Source organism: Trachymyrmex cornetzi, unplaced genomic scaffold (assembly GCF_001594075.2).
Source record: "Trachymyrmex cornetzi isolate Tcor2-1 unplaced genomic scaffold, Tcor1.1 scaffold230, whole genome shotgun sequence".
Lineage (NCBI taxonomy): Eukaryota > Metazoa > Arthropoda > Insecta > Hymenoptera > Formicidae > Trachymyrmex > Trachymyrmex cornetzi.
The window spans coordinates 772,594-793,399 of NW_017296957.1; the positions used below are offsets into that span (position 1 = coordinate 772,594).

A 20,806-nucleotide genomic window follows, 5' to 3' on the forward strand; every position below is an offset into this window, starting at 1 on the left:
ATTATTAAACGGATGATGAGCATATAATTGTCACTGCTTAATTAATGGATACGATCCTTTTACCGATATTGGCAGAAATATTATTATGAATCGTATAATCAACTAAATTTGTATTGCTGTATTATAACAAATAATATATATTTAAAGTACCATTTAAAAAGAAACAGAGTACATTAGCTAAAAATAACACTTCTACAATCATATTTAAAGTACCATTTAGAAAGAAACAAAATACATTAGCTAAAAATAACACTCTACAATCATATTTTTACTCTTTCCGTTTGCAATTTGGGTTTTTTTTTATACAACTCAAGATTTTTTTATTGTTCGAGATTTTTAAAAAATGTGGAACAATTCAGGGTTACTTTTCAACATCTTTATTACATTATCAAATAGTTTTTTTTAACTCAAACGTCTAAAACTTATATTTAATCCACTTTCCTTCATGTCGAAGAAATTTGAGAGTAAAATTTAACTTGTGCCAAAAAAGATGTAGGTAAAATTGATTAGAGGGTAATTGAGACAGAGGGGGGGGGGGGGGGAATCCGACTGTCTAATAACATTTCACAAAAGAATGTAGATACTGTTTGTTCCTGACACCTTGGAATTAAGATGACGGGTCACACCCGTCTCGTATAGGACATTCCAGACGTATGACAATGACTCTCGCTCGATTGTTTCTTGTTATCTTCACCGAACCCGCCACGCATCAATTTCCATAAGAGCATAAAGATAAACGCATAAGTATGTATCGTCGCTGGTAAAAGGCCTAGTGTAAATCTCGCAGAATGCGCGACGTTTATGCGCCTTTTCACGCTTACGCTCACCCTGCGTTATGCAAATCCGCGAAAATCAAATCGTCACCTCGGGCAGACGCTAGCGCGTTTTCGAATAAGGGGGAAAAAAAATGTGCACGCGTGAAAGGATTGACTGTCTCTCATCTGGGCGACTAACGCGTTCGGGATGCGAGGTGCATAAATAAATTCCGTAGTCGAAGCCGAAGAGCGATGCGAGCCGCGAGTATCTCGCCGGGGCACCCCGTATAGATCGCTTTTGCCATTACGGGACATCATGGGGCCGCCGACAAAAATAAACTCGCCTTGACAGAGACAGATCGCCTCGTTCATCCGCGAGTACTATACGCGCGCGCGAATGCATTTTGCGTCTCTCACGATCGATAGATCGGAGAGCGCGGGCGGGGAGAGACTTGGTCGCGCCGGAAACCCCGACGAGTGGAATTGCGATTGTGCACCAGGATACGAGAATGTTCCGGTTCCTTTGGTCTTCTGGTTACATTCGCCGCCGGTGCGCGTGTCCGCTCGTCTGTCTGTCCGTCCAACCGTCCGTCCGTCCGTTCGTTCGTCCGTTCGTCTGTCTGTCTGTCTGTCTGTCTGTCCGTCCGTCCGTTCGTTCGTCCGTCCGTTCGTCCGTTCGTTCGTTCGTTCGTTCGTTCGTCCGTTGTCTGCTCCAGCGCACTTCGGACGAGTGCATCGCCGTCTGGCCCCGGCCAGAAGGGTCTTTGACCGATTATCACTTGGTCTTTATGGTCTTTGAGGTTCTTTTAAACCACCTCGCCGCTTCTCTGCTCCGTGTCCGTCTGCCCTCTTTCCCCCTCGACCCCGAACGTCTCCTCTCGCCCTCGCCGTCGCCGCCGCTGGCGCCGACACGGCGTACACGGGGACCGAAGGGAAGAAAATCGGCGAGACGAGGAAAGGTGCGAACGAGCGACGAGGACAGCGGGCCATCGGAGGCCGGGGTAAACAACATCGTACATGGTACCCGCGAGTATACCTACCTTCGCACAATGCGAAAGCTTAATGCATCGCCGAATGGGCACTCGTATTTGTCGTATATACGCGGTCATATCCCGCCGTCTCTCGTCGAGTTTTCGGCATCAACGCCACGAACGTCGCCGCAGCGACGGACGAGTATTAAGCTATGCTTATTGTTATAACGAGTGATGATTTGGCAGTTAGCACTCTCCATTCTCCATCCAAACACGTGCGTTACGTGCCCTGTCGAATTCGAATGTACTAACAGAAGATACAAAGAATATCGCGTTGTAGACAAAAGATATGTGGAATAGATGAAATGTAAATAAATTAATAGATAACAAATCTTCTAATTGGTAGACGTGAAATCACCGAATGATTCATACAACACAGATTCCAACGGTATTGCATCGATGTTGCAACGTTCCAGTAATATTACATTGCAAACGTTGCGATATTGCTGCGAGGTTCTGCATTATATGGGAGAGAAATCAGAGTTGTAACGCGAAAGAAAGCAAAGAAGATTCGAAATTAAATGATTTTGTGAGAGATGTAGATTTTATAAAACGTGTAAGTCTGCAATAAGTAATCGATAAGGCGTTTATAATATTCAAGTGACTTTATTATATGTGTGTATGATTTCATCTTCCATATAAAAAAATACATTGCATATATATTAGGTGTTAAACTTAATTCCTGTCGTTTTTCGTCTCCAAAATTGATTTGTTTCGAAGGGAAGATGAACGAATACCTTAATCGAAGTAATTTCCTCCATTTTCTACTTTATCACTAATTAATAATACTTTATTAATAATGCTTCGATGAAGATATTTCCCTTCGAAACAAATCAATTTTGGAGACGAAAAACGGCAGGAATTAAGTTTAACACCTAATATTGTACGTACAAAAATGAATTCACACATTTTTAAACGTCTATTACTTTTATACTACACATGTAAATTGACATATACACGAAGCAGTTATTACACACTTGGACTTTAAGTATTATTCCATACACTTCACTTGCACGATTTGTATACTTGCGTGAGGAAAGTATCGACGTTCTTATTTTTTCCTAATAACGTTTGACATTTCGCTTATACGGTGCAATGGCTGTGTCGGACCTGGTCAACATATAGGTTGCACGCGATAAATAACGGAGAGATTTCGATCGGAAATAAAATGTGTGCGACGTCGCCGTCGGAGCGTACTCTCCCTCTGGAGAGGTACTTCTGGATTCCTACGTCGAGCGTCACGAATTCATTAAGTAGCGAATTATTGAGGCCGATATCACGCGGTTAAGCTCGACTCTGACGTCTTTGTCGCTAAATAAGGAACGGGCCGGGGTGTCGTGACACCGATACCGTAATTTCGCCAAGAACAAAGAGAGGGTTGTGCAAAGATATACGGAGGGAAGGGATACGCCATCGCGTAGATACGAAAACACGTGAGCGCGCGTATCGCCGCGCAGTATCTATTCCACGATTAACCCCGACTTCTCCGCTCTCCTCCCCTCCCCTCCCCTCCCCTCAATTAATTATTTTCACTGATCCGAAGTACGTCAGCATACGATCGTATGTCAGCATTCGTACGAGATACGTCTGTTCTTTCTTCTCTCTAGCGAGAGCGACAATCGACAGATTTAATTTGATCAATGCCAGCCGAGATATCTCACTTCCAACGAGATACGAGTCTTTTATTTCGAAAGCGAATGTTTTGAAAATCTAGCTACGGATACGTAAGTATATCAATCAGGAAAAAGGTCATAAGACCGAGTGAAAGAGTTTTCTTAGCTCGCAATAATCTGTTGATCTCTCTTTTGACTTTTCGTGTTATTTTATTCGTGTTATTTTAATTCATGTTATTTTACTCGCTAGGAATTAGCAAAGAGAGAAAACATGTGCTATTCTACTGAATAATCAGAATTATTTTAATTTGAATTGTAAAACAATATAAAGTTTTCACAACGATATATTATGAACTCAAATCTCCAAGACGAAACTTCTTTAAGAGAATATTCAGGATTGAAAAAGTTGCTTTATAAGTTGCTTTTTAAATGACCTTATACGTGTTTGTTATAAGAATGGAGTACAAATAGTGATACAAAATTGGAGCAAATGATAAAATACCCGACCTTATACTCAATTTCTATAATAAAAAGTAACTTACAAGTAATTTGTAAGGTAACTTCCAACCCTGGGAACGTTACATAATAATACGTGCTACGAAACAATGTAATAGAACTTAATACAACATCATTCTTCTTCTTCAAAGAATATTCATATCGTATCGATTAAGTTGACAATAATTGACAAACGTCATAGGATTTCGCCACCCCCGCGGGAGTACGGAGGTACGCGAACTTTCAGCCTTCGAGCGCGTACGACCGTACGTAGTACACACTATAGGTATATACGTGCGTACTCGAACCGCGAGACGCGAGGAAACGGCGCGGCCGTGCGGTGCGGAGCGGCCAGAAGCGGAGCAACGGCGGAGCATACCCGCCGGAACGGAAAGGGACGGAAAACGACGAGCACCGCCGAGACGAGACGAGACGCGACGAGGAAAGACGATGAGGGCCGACGAGGGTCGCGCACCGCGGCGCTGAACGCAGTGCCATCCGATAGGCAGCACCGCTTGCTCCGCGGATCTTCGGCTCGCTCCGGGTACGAGCTCTCCCTGCGCTCGTTCAAGCTCCGCCACGCTTACCTCTCCTCTCTCTTTCTCTCTTACTCCCTTACTCTCTTTTACTTTCTTCTCTCACGCATTTTCGTTCTCTCTCTCTCTCTTTGTTTTTTCGCTTTTTCTCTGTCTTCAATCCCGCTGTATCGGCGTGGCGTGGCCGCGACAGCCGCAACGGCAACGGCAACGGCAACGACGACGACGACGACGACGACGACGACGAAGGAAAAGTCGAGCCGTCGCGGGTGGAAAACGCGGGACGCGTGCAGCGAGAACGCATCGCTTCGCGTGTGTCCGGCGGCCGCGTGTGTCGCGCACATCAGGCCTATACGTGTGTGAGCGCTCGACGTGCCGTCCGCTCGCTGCATTGCGAGTGTATACCAATACGTCGTCGTTCCTCGTCGCGCGACCAAAGAGAGGAGGCTCCCTTCCCCCGACCTGGATGCGCGGCAGTCTGTATGGTGCGTGTGTCTACCTTCTTTCTCTCTCTGCCTGTATATCTGTATCTATCTATCTATTTATTTATCTGCCCGTCTGTCTGCGTCCACTCGTCTCTCTCTCTCTCTCTCTCTCTCTCTCTCTCTCTATCCGTCTACCTTTATCTACCTTTTGTCGCGCACACTCCACTCCTCTCTCTTTCTTTCTCTTCCCCTTTCTCTTTCCCGGCTGTCTGTCCTCTTTCGTTCGTTGATCTTACTCCGTTGCGTATCGTAGCGTCTGCATCTCCACGCTCGATCCAGACGCTTCGCAACGTGGCGTCGAGTGAATTGGCTTAAGGAGACGTCGGCTCTTGTCACCGTTAGAACCCGCTTTTCTGCACGTATGCAAAAGATGCTCGTTCTCAGAACGCAACGGAGACACAGCATGGCCGCCTCTAGCACGAAACAAATCAGAGTCCCTCGCCGGTGTCCACCACGCTATGTATGTTCACGTTCGTCGTCCTGTCTTCTCATTCTCGCGCTGCAGCCGTCTTCCTCTCGCTGCGTCAGCGCATCCCTTTCTCTCTCTTTCCGAATTTACAGATTTTACGTGCATACATTTTACAACAGATTTTATACATATAATTTTATATATGTAATATATAAACAAAAAAAAAATATATATACACATCTGTCGCGCACACATCGTTTTTTCTTGCGTCGCGAAGCTTTCGCTCTCGTGCTTCATCCGCGTGCGTTGGTCTCGCTTGTTTTTACATTGCGTCTCCGTTGTGCAAACGTGCAACTTTTCCTTTCGCTTTTGCTCTCCCTCTTCCCTATTCTCCTTCCTCCTCTTTCCATTCGAGCCCTCTTCACGACAGCCCGTCCGTCTCTCTTTCGTCTTTTCTCTTTCTCTTTCTCTTTCTCTCCGTTTTGCATCTCTCTTTCCCTCTCCCTCCCTCCCCAACTGTCCCCATCTTGCTCTCTCTTCCGTATCGTTCGTCGGAGCACAAATAAAATCTCTCTTTCTCCCTTCGTTCTACGAGAGGAGAGCTCTCGCTCCGTCTCCCTCCCAACGACTTTTTCTTCCCCTTCCTAGGTTTCTACATTAGTCTCTCGTTCGTGTCCCCTGATTGTGTGTTTCATTCGAAAATAGAACGTCAGCGCGCGTGCCGCGCACGCATTTTTGCCGCGAAAACAGCGAATTCCCACTCGCAGGCGCGCTCCGATCGAACGAGCGGTCACAGCGCGTACCTGAACGCGTCCTTAAGCCCATTCTACGTAAGACGCAGAACGCAGGTCGCAGGTCGCAAGTGAAACGTATTTCAGATTGTAATAGGTCGCAAGACCGCAATACGTAGGACGCAAGACGCAGGACGCGAAAGTTGAAGTTGACCCAACTTTCTGCATCTGCGTCCTACAATCATATCATAATTAAAATACGTTAAGGCCGTTCTACATAAGACGCAGAACGCAGGTCGCAGGTCGCAAGTGAATCGTATTTCAGATTGTAATAGGTCGCAGACCGCAATACGTAGGACGCAAGACGCAGGACGCGAAAGTTGAAGTTCACCAAACTTTCTGCGCCCTACGTTCCGCGTCCTACAATCATATCATAATCAAAATACGTTAGGTTAGTTTCTAGTTTTGCGACCTGCGACCCGTGTTTTGCGTCTTATGTAGAATGGGCTTACTCTCGCGCATTTTGCGAGAGTTATGCGACCACCTCATAGCGAGCTTGCACGCGTGCATTCACGCACCGGCTGGGCGCGTCTCTTCCTCCCTCTTTCTCTTCGTCTCAATCATCGCGTATTAATCTCGCAGAAATCGCGAGTCTTCACGCAACCCGTGCGACGTCTTGGGAGATTTAATGAGCGTTACGCCGATAATAATGCGCTGAGCCGTACGAGCTGTGGTTAATTTGGAACTTGGGATTACGATAGGTTCTTTATTATTTTTAGGATGATTCGATTTTTATGATACAATTCCTGTTAACCCTCCGCCTGCAATTTGAGTCTTTTATGTCACAAGTAAAATTTTTCTCTCAAATTTCTCCAAAATAAATGAAAGCCAAGTCCAGTTTCTTCTTCTAAAATATCGTGTAACATTTATTTTGTAATGTAATAGAGATGTTGAAAAGTAATTCTCTTGAATTTTCCCACATTTTTTGAAAGCCTAGAACAGTAAAAAAACCTGGGCTGAACAAAAAGACCCAGATTGTAGACAGAGGATTAATAAAATAGCAATGCTTATCGTTTAACGTTTTTTTAAAATCGTCTTAAGAATTATATAAATTGTAGGTCTGATATAGACAGATTAAAAATAAAATGAGATTATCATAATTAATATGATTGGATTACAAATTATCGAAAAAGATTCGTGAATTAATCGAAGTATCGTAATTAATCGAAGTTAGATTTAAATACGACTGAAATTCTATAAAATTCTATGAAGATGGAATAAGTTATTTGATATTACGTAACATTAACGAATATATCTATAAATATAAGTAGCGATATATCGCGTACGAAATCTAATTATATTTTTCATTAATATATACATAATGTATTCTCCTCCTTTACGTTGTGTCGAATTTATCACAATGCAATTTTGCGTTAAAATTCAAAGATTTTTCTCAAGCGAGCCGAAAAATATTTTCCTGAAAGCAAGTAAATCGTCGAGCGGTTTCTTCAGTTCACAAATCGAGGGTAAAATATGTATATTTCTTTAACTCCCTGTTGCGCTCCATTTCAAATCAAGTTCCGTGAAATTATCGGTCGTGCAATGAGATAAAACGCGTCACGTAACACAAAGGTGAACGCCTGTCCTCCCGTCGAGTAGGAGCGCGTGGCAGACGCGCGACGATATTTTGGCGGGAGAGTCGTAAAAATAGTGCCTCCGCAGTTTCCTTCCTTCAGCTACTGGACTATAATTAGCAGGTATTCCGCGTTTTACGTATGGCGGATATACGCGTGTCCGCGCGAGCGAGAGAGCGAGAGCGCGCGCGTGATCTCGCGTTGGGGATAAGAAGATCAATCGGCCGCGTGCCGCAACGCGCGACCGTCTCCACCGTGCTAGACACCGACGCGAAAGCCCAATCGTTATCAGTCAGCATACACGAATCTCCCATTAGACGAGCCAAGTAGAAATGGATCCGTTTAGTATCCCGTCTTCCTCGAGGTTCCTACCATGCCGACTCTCTGCCACTAGGAATTCGTTATTCGAAGCGATAGCAGAGTGTCTCGTGACCTCACTACCAAATTTTACAACTTCTCGAAAAGAATCTCGAGGCACCTATAATTTTTGGTTGACGATGTATCAGATATAGTTTCTGTAAAAAGTGACCGGAATTGGAAATTTATACTTTCCGTATAAAAGTGAATGTTACATATATATGAAATAGTTCGATAAGGTTAATATTTATATTTAACAAAATACAGTTCAGTAATTTAATAAATGAAAATGTTCTCTTAATTATTTTTTAAAAAACATGTCTACTTCTTATTGAAATAATTTTTGATCCAGGTTCTAAATTGCCACCAAACTTCTTGTATTACTTTATATAGATACAAAAAAATTCATATTTGTTTATTTTGTTAAAAAATACGTATATAATACATCCCTTATAATCGAAGTTTGAGATAATTTGATGACTTTGATTAATTTGATTTACTGAACAATATTAACAATATTAAAAATAAATAAGCCTTAAATGAAAGCAAATTTGTGTCTTGTGACTAAAATTAAAATTGCACAATAAAAATTGTTCAGATACAATTGGCGAACATACGCTTGGGATACTTTTAGTCTAACATAAATAATTACTGTATACAGATTTATTTATGTAAGTCAAAGATGAAAATAATAAATACGCGAGTTTCTAAAAATTAATCGAAGTTTGAGATAATTTGATGATTTTGATTAATTTGATTTACTGAGCAATATTAACAATATTAAAAATAAATAAGCCTTAAATGAAAGCAAATTTGTGTCTTGTGATTAAAATTAAAATTGCACAATAAAAATTGTTCAGATACAATTGGCGAACATACGCTTGGGATACTTTTAGTCTAACATAAATAATTACTGTATACAGATTTATTTATGTAAGTCAAAGATGAAAATAATAAATACGCGAGTTTCTAAAAATTTATTTTTATAAATGACAAATGTATTAGTTTATTGTATTGAACGATTTGAAAAAATTATTATTATCTTTTTTATTTTACGATAAAATGTCGGAATTTTTTACGAAAAGAAAATAATTTCGATAAACTATCTTATTGTATTCGAAAGCATTTCTTGGTAATATAATTATCGATTACATGTTCAGTTTCTGGCTCGATTTAATTTTTGCGGACGCGTGTCGTAGGGGCGATGACGATGATCGCGACGACATCAATGACGACTGTACGACCCGGCCAACGGCGGCACCGTCGAGACACAGCCGATCGGGCACAACAATGTCCGCGCGGCGCGTGCTCATAAAAATAGCATTTTCGCGGTTTCTCCCTCCTTACGGCTATACTTAGCCCCGGACACCGGTGTCCCTCGGCGTAGTAAACAAATTTCAGGAGGGTCGACCCTCGTGTAACGAGAAGCGCCGTCTGTATATTCCTCACTCACTTGTCTATTTTTTCAGCGCATGTCTTAAATATTTTTAGAGATAGCGCTGTGAATTTTTGCCGTGTCGGTTCAGGAAAATATTTCACATATAATTATGTCATAACTTCGCTATTCTTCCTTTTAACATTGATAGCCGAATTAAGAGAAGTTTGAAGAAGCTATTATATAGTTTCCATATTCACGTGTAAATTGCACTTCACACACATATAAACTGTGTATCTTAATATATTTTGACAAATTTCGAAGTTGCGAGATGAGCTAGAAACGAGTGGTTGAGAGTAGGATATTAATGAATCAAATTCCAACATTGTGTAAAGAAACTAAATTTTAGCTAATTTCGAGTAGAGTTTACTTTAATAGTTATTTGGAGCTTAACAGCTACAGGCTCTCTCTCTCTCTCTCTCTCATTTCCCTTTATATTTCCTCCGTTACACTTTTAGATCAGTCACTCCCATCTAGACGCTCGTATTTCTGTGTTTCTTCGCTCTATGCAGATGGCTTGCCGTGTTACCTTTATTATACCCAGGGATTAGTTATTTAAGCTATTTTGCTGCTAGCGAGAACACAAATGGTGCATAAGCATTTGAAATATAAAGTACGCGAAAGCGGTCGATTCTTTTCGCAGCGCAGAATCGGAGCGTTGATTAATGAATGAGATATCCAAAATGCAGTAACCCATGAGAGATGAAAACGGAAAACCGAGCTTGCTCTATTGATGATACAATGATATTTTGTGGCGCATAAATGATACTTACCGACATTAAGAGATATTTTCAAATACTCTTTATAGCATAATATACATGAAAATATCTTAGATTGTTTGACGAAAGTTATGATGTAAAAATAACTATCTCTTTCATAAGTTTTTATAGGGATAATGTTAACTTCTGCTTTTTTCCTCGAGATGAATTCCCTAGCGAATCTTACAGGAAATGCATGTTTGGTTTTCACATTGAGAGATACATCCATACACTATTATATCCATATTTGTGCTCGTTATTGGACTGTTTAACCCTTTTATTCCCGACGGGATAATTGCGTCCCGTGAATAATTAACGGCAAACGACATGAACTTGGTATTGATCATGTTAACATTTCACGTTAACTCAGTACCAGACAAGATGAAAATTTTGTGAACATTTGTCTTAATTTTTCAACATTTCTCATATTTTATATTTCTCAAAATTACATTTTTCTTCAAATTTAATTGCGAATATAATTAAAGTAGTAAATGGTTTTGTTACTTATTAATTGAACTTCTATAATATTATAATTTTTTATGATATGGTTATAATAGAAAATTAAAATATAACTAAAAATAATAATTCATTTATTTAATTATTATTAAATACAATAAATTAGATTTAAAAAGATATAAAGAAAAACTCATGACGTTAACAAAATTTTGATAACAAAACATATTAAATCATATTTATTAAGAAATTTATATTATTTATTAAGAAAAAAAATTAGAAAAATAAAAGAAAAGTGGATCTTGTATTATTAAGATCCCCCTTTTACTTTAGATTCAATTGAGAAACTATCAAAGGAAAAAAAGCGCGAAGAAAAAGTGTGTTTCTAGGGAAATGAAATATCTGTTAGACAAGAAGGATTGTAGATAGAAAGGTATTGATCCAAATATGTCAAGGTGCAAAATTCTTTGATTGTTTCAGATTGTGCTGTAGTCCTCTGAACGCTATTTGGACAGCGTCTGTAGATAGCAAGGACGCGAAGAAGGAAGAGGCGTGAAGCGCGAGAAGAAGATGCCGCGCGACGCAGCCGGAGAACGTGAACGCGGCGAGCATCGTCGGGACGCGAGTCGCGGCACCGACTGTTCACGGGGTGCACGATGATGGCGGAATGCCCGTGGACAGGGTGCACAGTATTATCCGGCTCGTCGATCGAGTATACGGTAAAGTCGATCGCCCATCGTGGTGGCAAGATCGAGCGCAACAGGGGCAGCAGCAGCAGCAGCACGTGTCTGGGACGCGCGACGGGATAATAAATGCCAAAACGGCACGACGCCGGCACGAGCCGAGGTGGATCAAACGTGGGGACGCGAAACACAATTGTCGAATGCGGGCAGGTGTTCCAGGAGGACCGCTGGATCGTGTGGTTGCATGTAAATCGCGAGGGAGAGGAGCAAGAAGAGGGAGAGGAGGAGGAGGAGGAGGAGGAGGAAGAGGAGGAAGAAGAGAAGACAAAGAACGTCAAAGTTCACCGTCGCGAGCGGATCGCGGACAGCCGGATTGAACGGCCGCCTCGCGGATTCTTATCGCACGGCAGGGGGTAGCGGGAGCCACCACGGGGGCGGGGGTGGGCTTGCCCCTGCTTCTTCTCGTTGTTGCTCTTCTCGACGATCTCACGCACGTGACGACGGCCGCGCCGGTGATACTCGAACCGTTGAATAGCGTCCATCCAGTCGACGCTCCTACGCTCGTTTACCTGCCGCCGCGATCGTCCGATTATTACTTGTTCGCGCCGCGCCCGTTCCGGAGGGCGATCAAACGCGCGTCTAGCCCTAACGACGTCGGTTCCGAAGGTCACGCGAATCAGGGAACTCTGGATCATCTTACATTGGCGACACGCCTTTCGCCTTCGTCCGCGCCACCCTTGACGTCACCCCTGTCATTAACGTCGCCGTTATTGTTGACGCCGCCGCCGCCGCCGCCGCCGCTGTCGTCGTCGTCGCCTCCGACGTTATTGAGACCGTCGCCGTCTTTAACGCCGCTGAATACCGTCGTCGTCAGACATCAAGATCTTTCCATTCTGACGCCGAGTCGTGACAACGAGAACGAAGAGATCGTAGCGCGACGAGGAAGAGCGAAGCGAGTAGCGATAAGCAAGAGATCGAAGCTGAAAGATCAACCCTCCCCGAACTTTATCGACCCTTGGCCGGAGGCATGGCGACGTGCTAACGAACACCCTCCGCAATCTCGCAAAGTGGAACCCGGGCCGTCAATCGATGATAGGATTCGCCCTGCAGTCCAGACTTTTACTCCGCTGTTAGAGCCCGTCTTCAAGTTTGGGGGATCGATATTGCGTCCGGAAAGCTCTCTACGAGATATTTTACTTCACGAAAGTGCTTCGAAGACAACGGCGACGACGACGACGGCGGTGGCGACCAGAACGATCACGCGGAACATCGTGTACCTCGATGCGACTCAGCACGCCAGAAGCACCGTGCCCGAGAAAAATGACGTCGAGAGAGTGACCGAGGACCGAGTGGAAGGTGATAAGAGAGGAAAGGAGTTGGTGCTCGTGGGAAACGAGGATAATGGTGCGGTCGTAGTTGGTGGTGGTAGTGTCATCGAGTGGACCACGACAACAGTCGCCGGGCCGATGTCATCGTCGCGGTCGGCGTTCTCCGGAGACAATGTGCAGGTGGCCGAGCGTGTAAGGGTGCGCGAGAGTTCTGAGCGTAGCTCATCGAAGGGCGAGCAAGACGACGAGGAGCAGGTCAAGGTCAAGGTCGCCATCGCGCGCGACAACGAAGATTCATTTGCATCGTCGACAACGACGACGACGACGACGACGACGACGACGACGACGACGACGACGACGCAGCATCCACCACTGACTCAAGACACCTCTATGGAAGCACGTGAGTGTTAAATATAAATTAGATTACATAATATAATATGGCTCAATTAATGAAAATAAAAGAAACTATGTTAAGAAGGGCTACAAGCCAAAGTAACAATTTTAATGTAAGTAATAAGATACAATAACATAAAAATAAATAAAAATAAGAATATGCCTTAACAAACAATATATACTATTTTTATAACATTGAAAATGATCCGATCGGAGTCGAAACGTCTGTTAGTTTAATGTAGGCATATTCTTATTTTTATTTATTTTTATGTTATTGTATCTTATTACTTACATTAAAATTGTTACTTTGATTCGTAGCCCTTCTTAACATAGTTTCTTTTATAAATTAGATTAATATTGGAAGGATGTAAAATAGAAAGTAAAACTAAATTTTTGGAAAATTAAAAAAGAAATTACTTTTTGTACAAAAATAAAAATTTTTTCCACAATAAATTTGAGATATATAATTTATAGCATATTAATTGAAGATTTCTTTAAAATTTTACATAATTGTGCTTAGAAATTTTTAATATACAGAATATATACATAGAGGCATATATTCTTTGAACAGTAAACGGATTATTTATATTTGAAACAATGACAAGATATTTTTAGAAAATTTTGTAAATGGAATCCAATTCTATCGATTAAATTGCTATATTTTATATTTACTAAACACTAAAATTACATAATTATATTGTATTAATGACGAGAGATACAGAAACTTAAAATATATTTACTAGATAATGTGCTATATTAAATTTACTAGATAATATTTGAAGAAATGCTTTTCTGATTGTTTCAAGTTATATTATAGACACGTTATATTTAGTTCGTTTAGCATGAGCTAAAAAATAACAAACGTTTTTTCACTTTGAAAGCCGTCATTCTGTGAAAAGCAATAAAGCAATGCTCTCGTGTTGATTCTTTAAATGCATCTGAATGAGACTCGCGCGCGTATCCTTTCGCTGGTTTATCGCTTCGCTAAAATCCCTCTGGATCACCCTCTGTATATTCGTATGCGAATAGCGCCATGCTCGTTTTGCCATGCTCGAGCTCGTGTTTACAGGAACCGCAGGATCTTTGGTCAGAGTTATTTTTAACTATTCCAACCGTGCACCATCTTCCACAATCCGGTCCTCCCTTGTACCCCTTTTTTTCTGTTTTGTACCTTCTCGTGCATCACCTCGCGCTACCTTTCGTTTACGACGACCAGAACAGAAATCGGAGCACTGCTCACGTTTATACTTTTGGTTGAACCAAAAGAAGAGAGATAATTTCTTCGAATTTTTTCTCTTTATTTCATATATATATTAATTTTTTTTTCTTTTTTACATTATTGTGAAAATGCTCGTTTTATGCGAGCATAGAGGATGATACATTTTTTGATAGGCTTTGCACTCGTTCGACACTTTTATCCATTACATTTTGATTAAATCTTTGATAATGAGAAAATAACAATAAATAACAATTATTATTCTTTTATTATTAATATATACATCTTTGATCGAAACATTAAAATTGACATTTTCAAGTGTCAGTTTAGTAGTAAGTGCCGTTTTCGAGGTAAAGGATGAAAGAAACTTTCCGCATCAGAATTAATCTAATTTGTGTGTAATCATGATGAATTTATCATGCGCCATCACAAATCAGTTAGGATTAAGATAAGTATGCAATAAAGACTGGTGCGCCAATGAGAGACAAACAGAAATATATATATATATATATACATACAAAAAGAGAAAGAGAAGAGCCGTACAGAACAGGGCCGCACGGCTCGCGTGTTCTATCTCGTGTTTTTGATTACGTCTGGCTACGTACACGAGTCGTGACTCCGCGTACAAATCAGTCGATTATAGTTCCTTCGTGCACCGGTCGAACGTATTCTTCTTTCTTCATCCTTACCCCTTTTATACCCTGTCACTCCCTCTTCCCCATATGCGAGTTATACAGCGACTATAATGCCGGGCAACTACGACGATGGGGACGACAATTGAATTCTCGTCACCGACAGTGACCATGTGAACTTAACTTTCAATTTACGTACGAGAGGTAAAAATTGATCTTTTCTTTATAAATTAACTGCAGAGATATTTTATTATCAAAACATTTGCTATATAACATTTTGACTCATGCGTTATAATTGTAATAAGCTAATAAGAAATAAAGCATTTTATTTCGGGCTTTTCGTTATATTTTGTGGCCTCTATAAATATGTATTAAATTAACCCTCTGTAGTCCACCGTTTTCCTTGTCTAACCGGATATGGTGATTGATTGTGTTTTTCAAAGGGTTTTTGGGCTCTAAAAAATTCTGATACACTCTTTTAACATTCAAGAATTACAATATGACCCGAAACTTTTTCACTTTTGCTGTACGTACACCGAATTTGAGAATAATTTAATAATTCAAAATTAAATATTTATATAGGTTTTTAAAGTCCCGGTTGGATCACAGAGGATTAATTATTAGAAAAGTACGTTTTGTGTTTGGGTCGTCATAAATGTGAGATAAGGTATAAGTGTTAGTTGTAATTTATTTATATCTAAGAGTGTATACCGTCACGTCAATTTAATAATTCATTCGAATAAAACTTTCTGATGTGTTTGTCATCGAATTTTTACATTTACGCCGGTCGATTCCCGCGTTGAAATGCACGCTGTTCGTACATTTGTATCATTACTTAACGCGTTTATTTCCGTGCTCCTGCAAGAGAGCGCAGAGTCGTCCTTCTCTTTTACGATCTAATTCGTGATCTGGACAGTTCCCAACGATGAGTTCTCGTGACTGCGCGATGCCCAAGTATACCCGGTATAAGAGGAATGACTAAATGGTCTGAGTAACCGGTCAGGCATCCCAAAACTCGCGATTTATTTTCGTATCCTTAGAAAAGAACTGACGCACCGGTGGAGAGAAAGTACTGTTCTCGTTGTATGAATTCAAAGAAATACCCCGACGAACCAGCGCGAATTCTTTACGAAAATCCACCGAAAAGACTATATAATTTTAGTAATTATAACTACAGTCTTATTTCATATATTATAATATTAGAATTGTTATAGTTAGCACACTGAAAAAAAAAATTTGTTCAACTAACTAAACACATTTAGTTGTTTGCAGATTTGGTTAATTCAACACACTGAAAAAAAAAAATTTGTTTAATTAACTAAACACATTTAGTTGTTTGCAGATTTGGTTAATTCAACAAATTTTATTTAATCGAATTCAACTGTAGTCTGTTTAACAAACTGTTCAATGGTAAGCAGACTATGGTTAAATTCAATTAAATAAAATTCGTTGAATTAACCAAATATGGAAACAACTAAATGTGTTTAGTTAGTTGAACAAATGTTTTTTTCAGTGTGTCCTTCAGATTTAATTAGAATCATTGTATACGAGTATCTCTTTAATATTTGATCAGTTTTTCTCCTTTTTTTTTTATGAATTCGCACTATTGATCTTGGAAGAGATAACAATTTTGCGATTTGATAACAAATTTAAAAAATCTTTCAAATTGGAGAATTAGATAATTATATTTTTTCGCGAAACGTGATATATATGTATAGAAGGATGAGAAATTTAACCGAACGATCGGCTGGGCAATTTCCATCGGTTCTGGGCTGGCTATGTCGCGTTCATGTTACGACGTATATCTCCGGAATTCGAGGCTGGTACGACGCGTTAAGGGTAGTGGCAACGGCAGCCGGTAGGTTACCGCAGAACAGGGTAAAGGAGGCCCTGCAGGCGAAGAGCGAAAGGGCTTCGTCGCTATGGAAACCCTGGCTCTTCGACTACTGTGGGGTGCCTCAAGTTTTTTATGGGCTGAACGATCGTAAGGGTAAAGGGATCTCTAAAAATCGTTACACAGACCTAGATACTCACCACCTCGCCCCTCCGAGACGGCCGCCCTGTAATATTCGCCACCCTTCCGGTCATGGACCTTACGCAACAGCGTTTCCGCGCTGCGTTGTTTTGCTAATTGCTATCAAACAATTTTTTACAGTGTTAGATATCATTCTAAATATTCTGCGTTGGAAACATTTATATCTCGCGTCTCATATTTTCCGTTGTGATTGTTTAACTCAGAGGTTTATCTAAGAATTATTCATTTTTTGTGAGAATTGGATACGATTACTTTTTGCGACAACGCAGCAAGTTTTTATCTTGCTAGACGCCTCGACAATTTCTTGGACATCTTAACCCAAAATATGCACATATCGCGAATTATTTTAGGTCTATAATTATTTTGTAAGAGCTTTGATTATTCTTGCTATATAAGAGAGATTTAAATATCTTATATATTTTCTAATTATATACGCCTCTAACAATAAATTTACAATAAGTGTGACGAAGTAGATTACATAAATATTTCATAACTTTTAAATTATCTTCAGAATACTCAAAATATTAATACGATTTATTCTTAATAATCAAATATGCGATATAAAAACGTAGCTTTCTTTTACAAATTTTTCAATTTCTTCGTGACGTAAAATTTACAATCATTTTCATAAAGTTTTTAATTTAATATATTCTTATACATTTAAGATTGCACTCTCCATCAAAATGGCAAACATAGTAAATTGACAAAGTTCGAATTAACAATTGTTCTTATATAATACGTAATTAAAACTTGAAAATTGAATTATTTTCTATAATTAAATTGTCAAATCAATTTCTTGTTATTTAATAAATGTTAGTAAATTTCCCCTCGAGTCATTCTCTTTTACACGCTCTAGTCTTTATATATGTAGAGGACATTCGCAGATCGACAGAACTCACTATACTTGCGCGCGGTGATGGGCAGAAAGGGCATGAGGAGCTAAAGCCCCTGGTGCTCTTGGCACCCTCCGCGACGGCTCCTAGCGAAGGGAATGGCGCGACGAGGGGGTGATAGCGAAGTACGAGCAGGCGAGCGAGTTCACTTCGAACTATAAAGTATTGACTCGCCCCGTTGTATGGAGAGCACTGTAAGCACCGTGTCTATAATGTTGGCAGACGGCTCTCGGGAGTCGGGACTCGCCTTCGTCCGGAAGGAATAACGCGACTTCCGGGAGCAAGGAAGTAAATTTTACCGTGCAATCATCCGAACCGTGGAGCTTTACGCGAGTAACTTTGAATACATAAAATACCGCTTGCAAAAGATGATAACCGCGTACCGATTTTAACCCCTTTTTTTTGACAGTCTCAGCTCCATTATTTCTAAATTTAAGAAAAAAATAGTTTAGATAAAATTACTTTCTCTCCTGTAACTTTTCATTTTGCATTTTTCTAATTTGTAATTAAAGTATCAATTTTTTATTATGCGGTCTTATATTAATTATTTAATCGTTAGCATGATAAATCATTCGTTTCTTGCAAGTATACAACAATTATTAAGTGATTCTTACATTATATATTTCAATTCTTTCGAAAATATTTATAAAGTTGTGTATTTAATAAAAAGGAAAGAATAGGGGAATTATTATTTAGTATTGCTAGTATTTCAAAGAGAATACGCAGGACATGAATGACCTGTCGTGTATTAAGGATAAAATATTGCAATATGAGAATAGAAGAAGATTTCGTGAGAATCGAGGTGAGAGTAGATGTTAGGAATAGATGCAGGAAAATCCAATTACAATGTATTGTTCTGATTTTTCCTTCATAACGAGCACTCAATTGTTGTACCTTTCGCAACAACGGGAACGTCGGAAAGTTAAGTAGTCGGATATTGACAGCTTCTCCGTGTGCACGGCAATTACATGCGACGGTAGTTTTGAGAGAACACAGAGGCTCAAACGACCGACAGACTAAACAAAAATAACCGATCGCGGCGTGTTCGTCGCATATGCACGTGTAAAGGACGTCTGGTGTGTGTGCAATACTAGGCGGTGAAGTAGCGGAAGTATATGGCGTACTGTAAACAACTGAGACCTAACTGGGCTTATCGAGCTATCCATATTTATCGTCGAGATAGCGTGATATTAATACTATCCTCGAACATATAGTTAAAGTATCGAGAAACTGTCAATGCTGCAGGAAGCAGTTTCGAGATCGTTTATTGAAGAGATATTTTTCACCCTGTCGATTAACGTTAGATGTTAGCGTTTTAATAATGGCTCTAGTTGCTAAATCCCAATGAAATGATCAACCTTTTCTCGAGCAAATCGTTTTATAATCTGAACGCAATCTGATGATATTGATATTCGTGCTCCATTTATGGCGAAGTTTACTTATGAATTCTAGAACGCGATAATATTTAATACAAGTAATATTTAATACAAATAATTATGTAACTGAGAAAATCAGTATATTTCTGTTTTATAATAATTGCCGTAAATTTATCTTTATTGCACTTCGCGCGAGAAGTATTTCAATATTGAATTTTTGTGTTTCCGTATTACTAAACAAGTTTTATCTTTAATCTATTTTTTATAATTATAATATACCTCAGTATATTTTGCTCAAAGTTACACTTTATTTATATGGAATCAATTACAAATGATGCTTCGCAAAAATGAAGTGTCTGTCACATTAATTCTGCGATATGTTCTCTTCAAGCAGAAGTGACATTTTCGTGGCATCCATTCGTAATTATATTACCGAGTAAATATTCCATAACACATCGAAATTAACCGAGCGAAATAATTTTTAATGTAATATGACTGAATGAGGATAACGTTCCTATTAGTAGAATATTTTTTAGAGAACTTCGGATTATATTTACATTATCATTTTACTAACATGTACACTCTAAAAAAGAGACTTTTTAATTTATAAACAATAGAAAAATCAATAATTTTTATCCATCTTGTGTCGAACTCTATATTTTCAAAAACATATATCAAAAACTGCTATATCTGCTAATTTGTTGCTGTCGAAATATCCTAGTTTTGTGTGTGTGTGAATCCATTACCTACGAAATAAGTAATATAATAACGAAGACCCTCAACGTGCACGCTGCGGAACAAGAGTAAAGTACCAGTGAAACAATCGTTGCTCGTTTAAAATTGGTACTGAGATGTCGTCTGAATTTGTTGCTCTCGAAATACGCAAGTTACAAATTTTTTTGCTCGCAAAATAAGTATAAATAAAAAATCTTAGCGTGCTTGCGGTACAAGTATAAAGTACCACTAAAACAATTGTTGCTCGCTTAAAATTCATTAACACAGTACCAATTATATGCGTGGAATGAAAAATTATTAGAACGTTTTATATTTTCATGTTTTATATTTTATTCAATATATATATTAATAATTGCGGATCTGTTTGATAGGTATCAGGTTTTCTTTGTTCTTTTTCTTTTAAATCGTTTTGAGAAATACTATCTTGAATTTCATAATTTATTTTTTTACCCCATTTTGACCACCAATTTCCGTTTGTTCGTCTTCATCAAATTCAAATTTTGGAACAGATTTTTCATTATTAAAGAAGTTCTCGCGCTTCCTAGTCAATAGACAGTTTATTCATAGTAATATGTAAAACGATTAAAATAATGGAATAAAAAGATTACTAACAATATCTTATGCCATTATACATAACTATTGTTAATTTTATATGTTAGTAAATTCTATAAATTTAGAATCAAATATCTTCAAAATGGTATGATAAAAGTCAATGAAATTTTTTCTAGATATTGTTGATATTATTAACTTTTATATTACATGTATATTTTAGACTTGTTTTATATTTTATCAAACGCGAGAACCTGCTTAAGGGTACATTCTT

The 20,806-nt window shown here is 39.4% G+C and overlaps 1 protein-coding gene and 1 pseudogene across 1 annotated transcript in view; both read left to right on the forward strand.

Annotated features, from left to right (window-relative positions):
* The first annotated feature begins 11,297 nt into the window (after window positions 1-11,297).
* On the forward strand, window positions 11,298-11,814 carry LOC108760881 (uncharacterized; annotated as a pseudogene).
* Window positions 11,760-20,806, forward strand: part of LOC108760941 (hybrid signal transduction histidine kinase B) — an 84,450-nt gene continuing 75,403 nt past the window's right edge. The window contains exon 1 of the mRNA XM_018507245.1: window positions 11,760-13,103. Coding sequence (XP_018362747.1) covers window positions 12,842-13,103 — 262 coding nt within the window. The 5' untranslated portion in view covers window positions 11,760-12,841. The remainder of the gene's footprint in view (window positions 13,104-20,806) is intronic.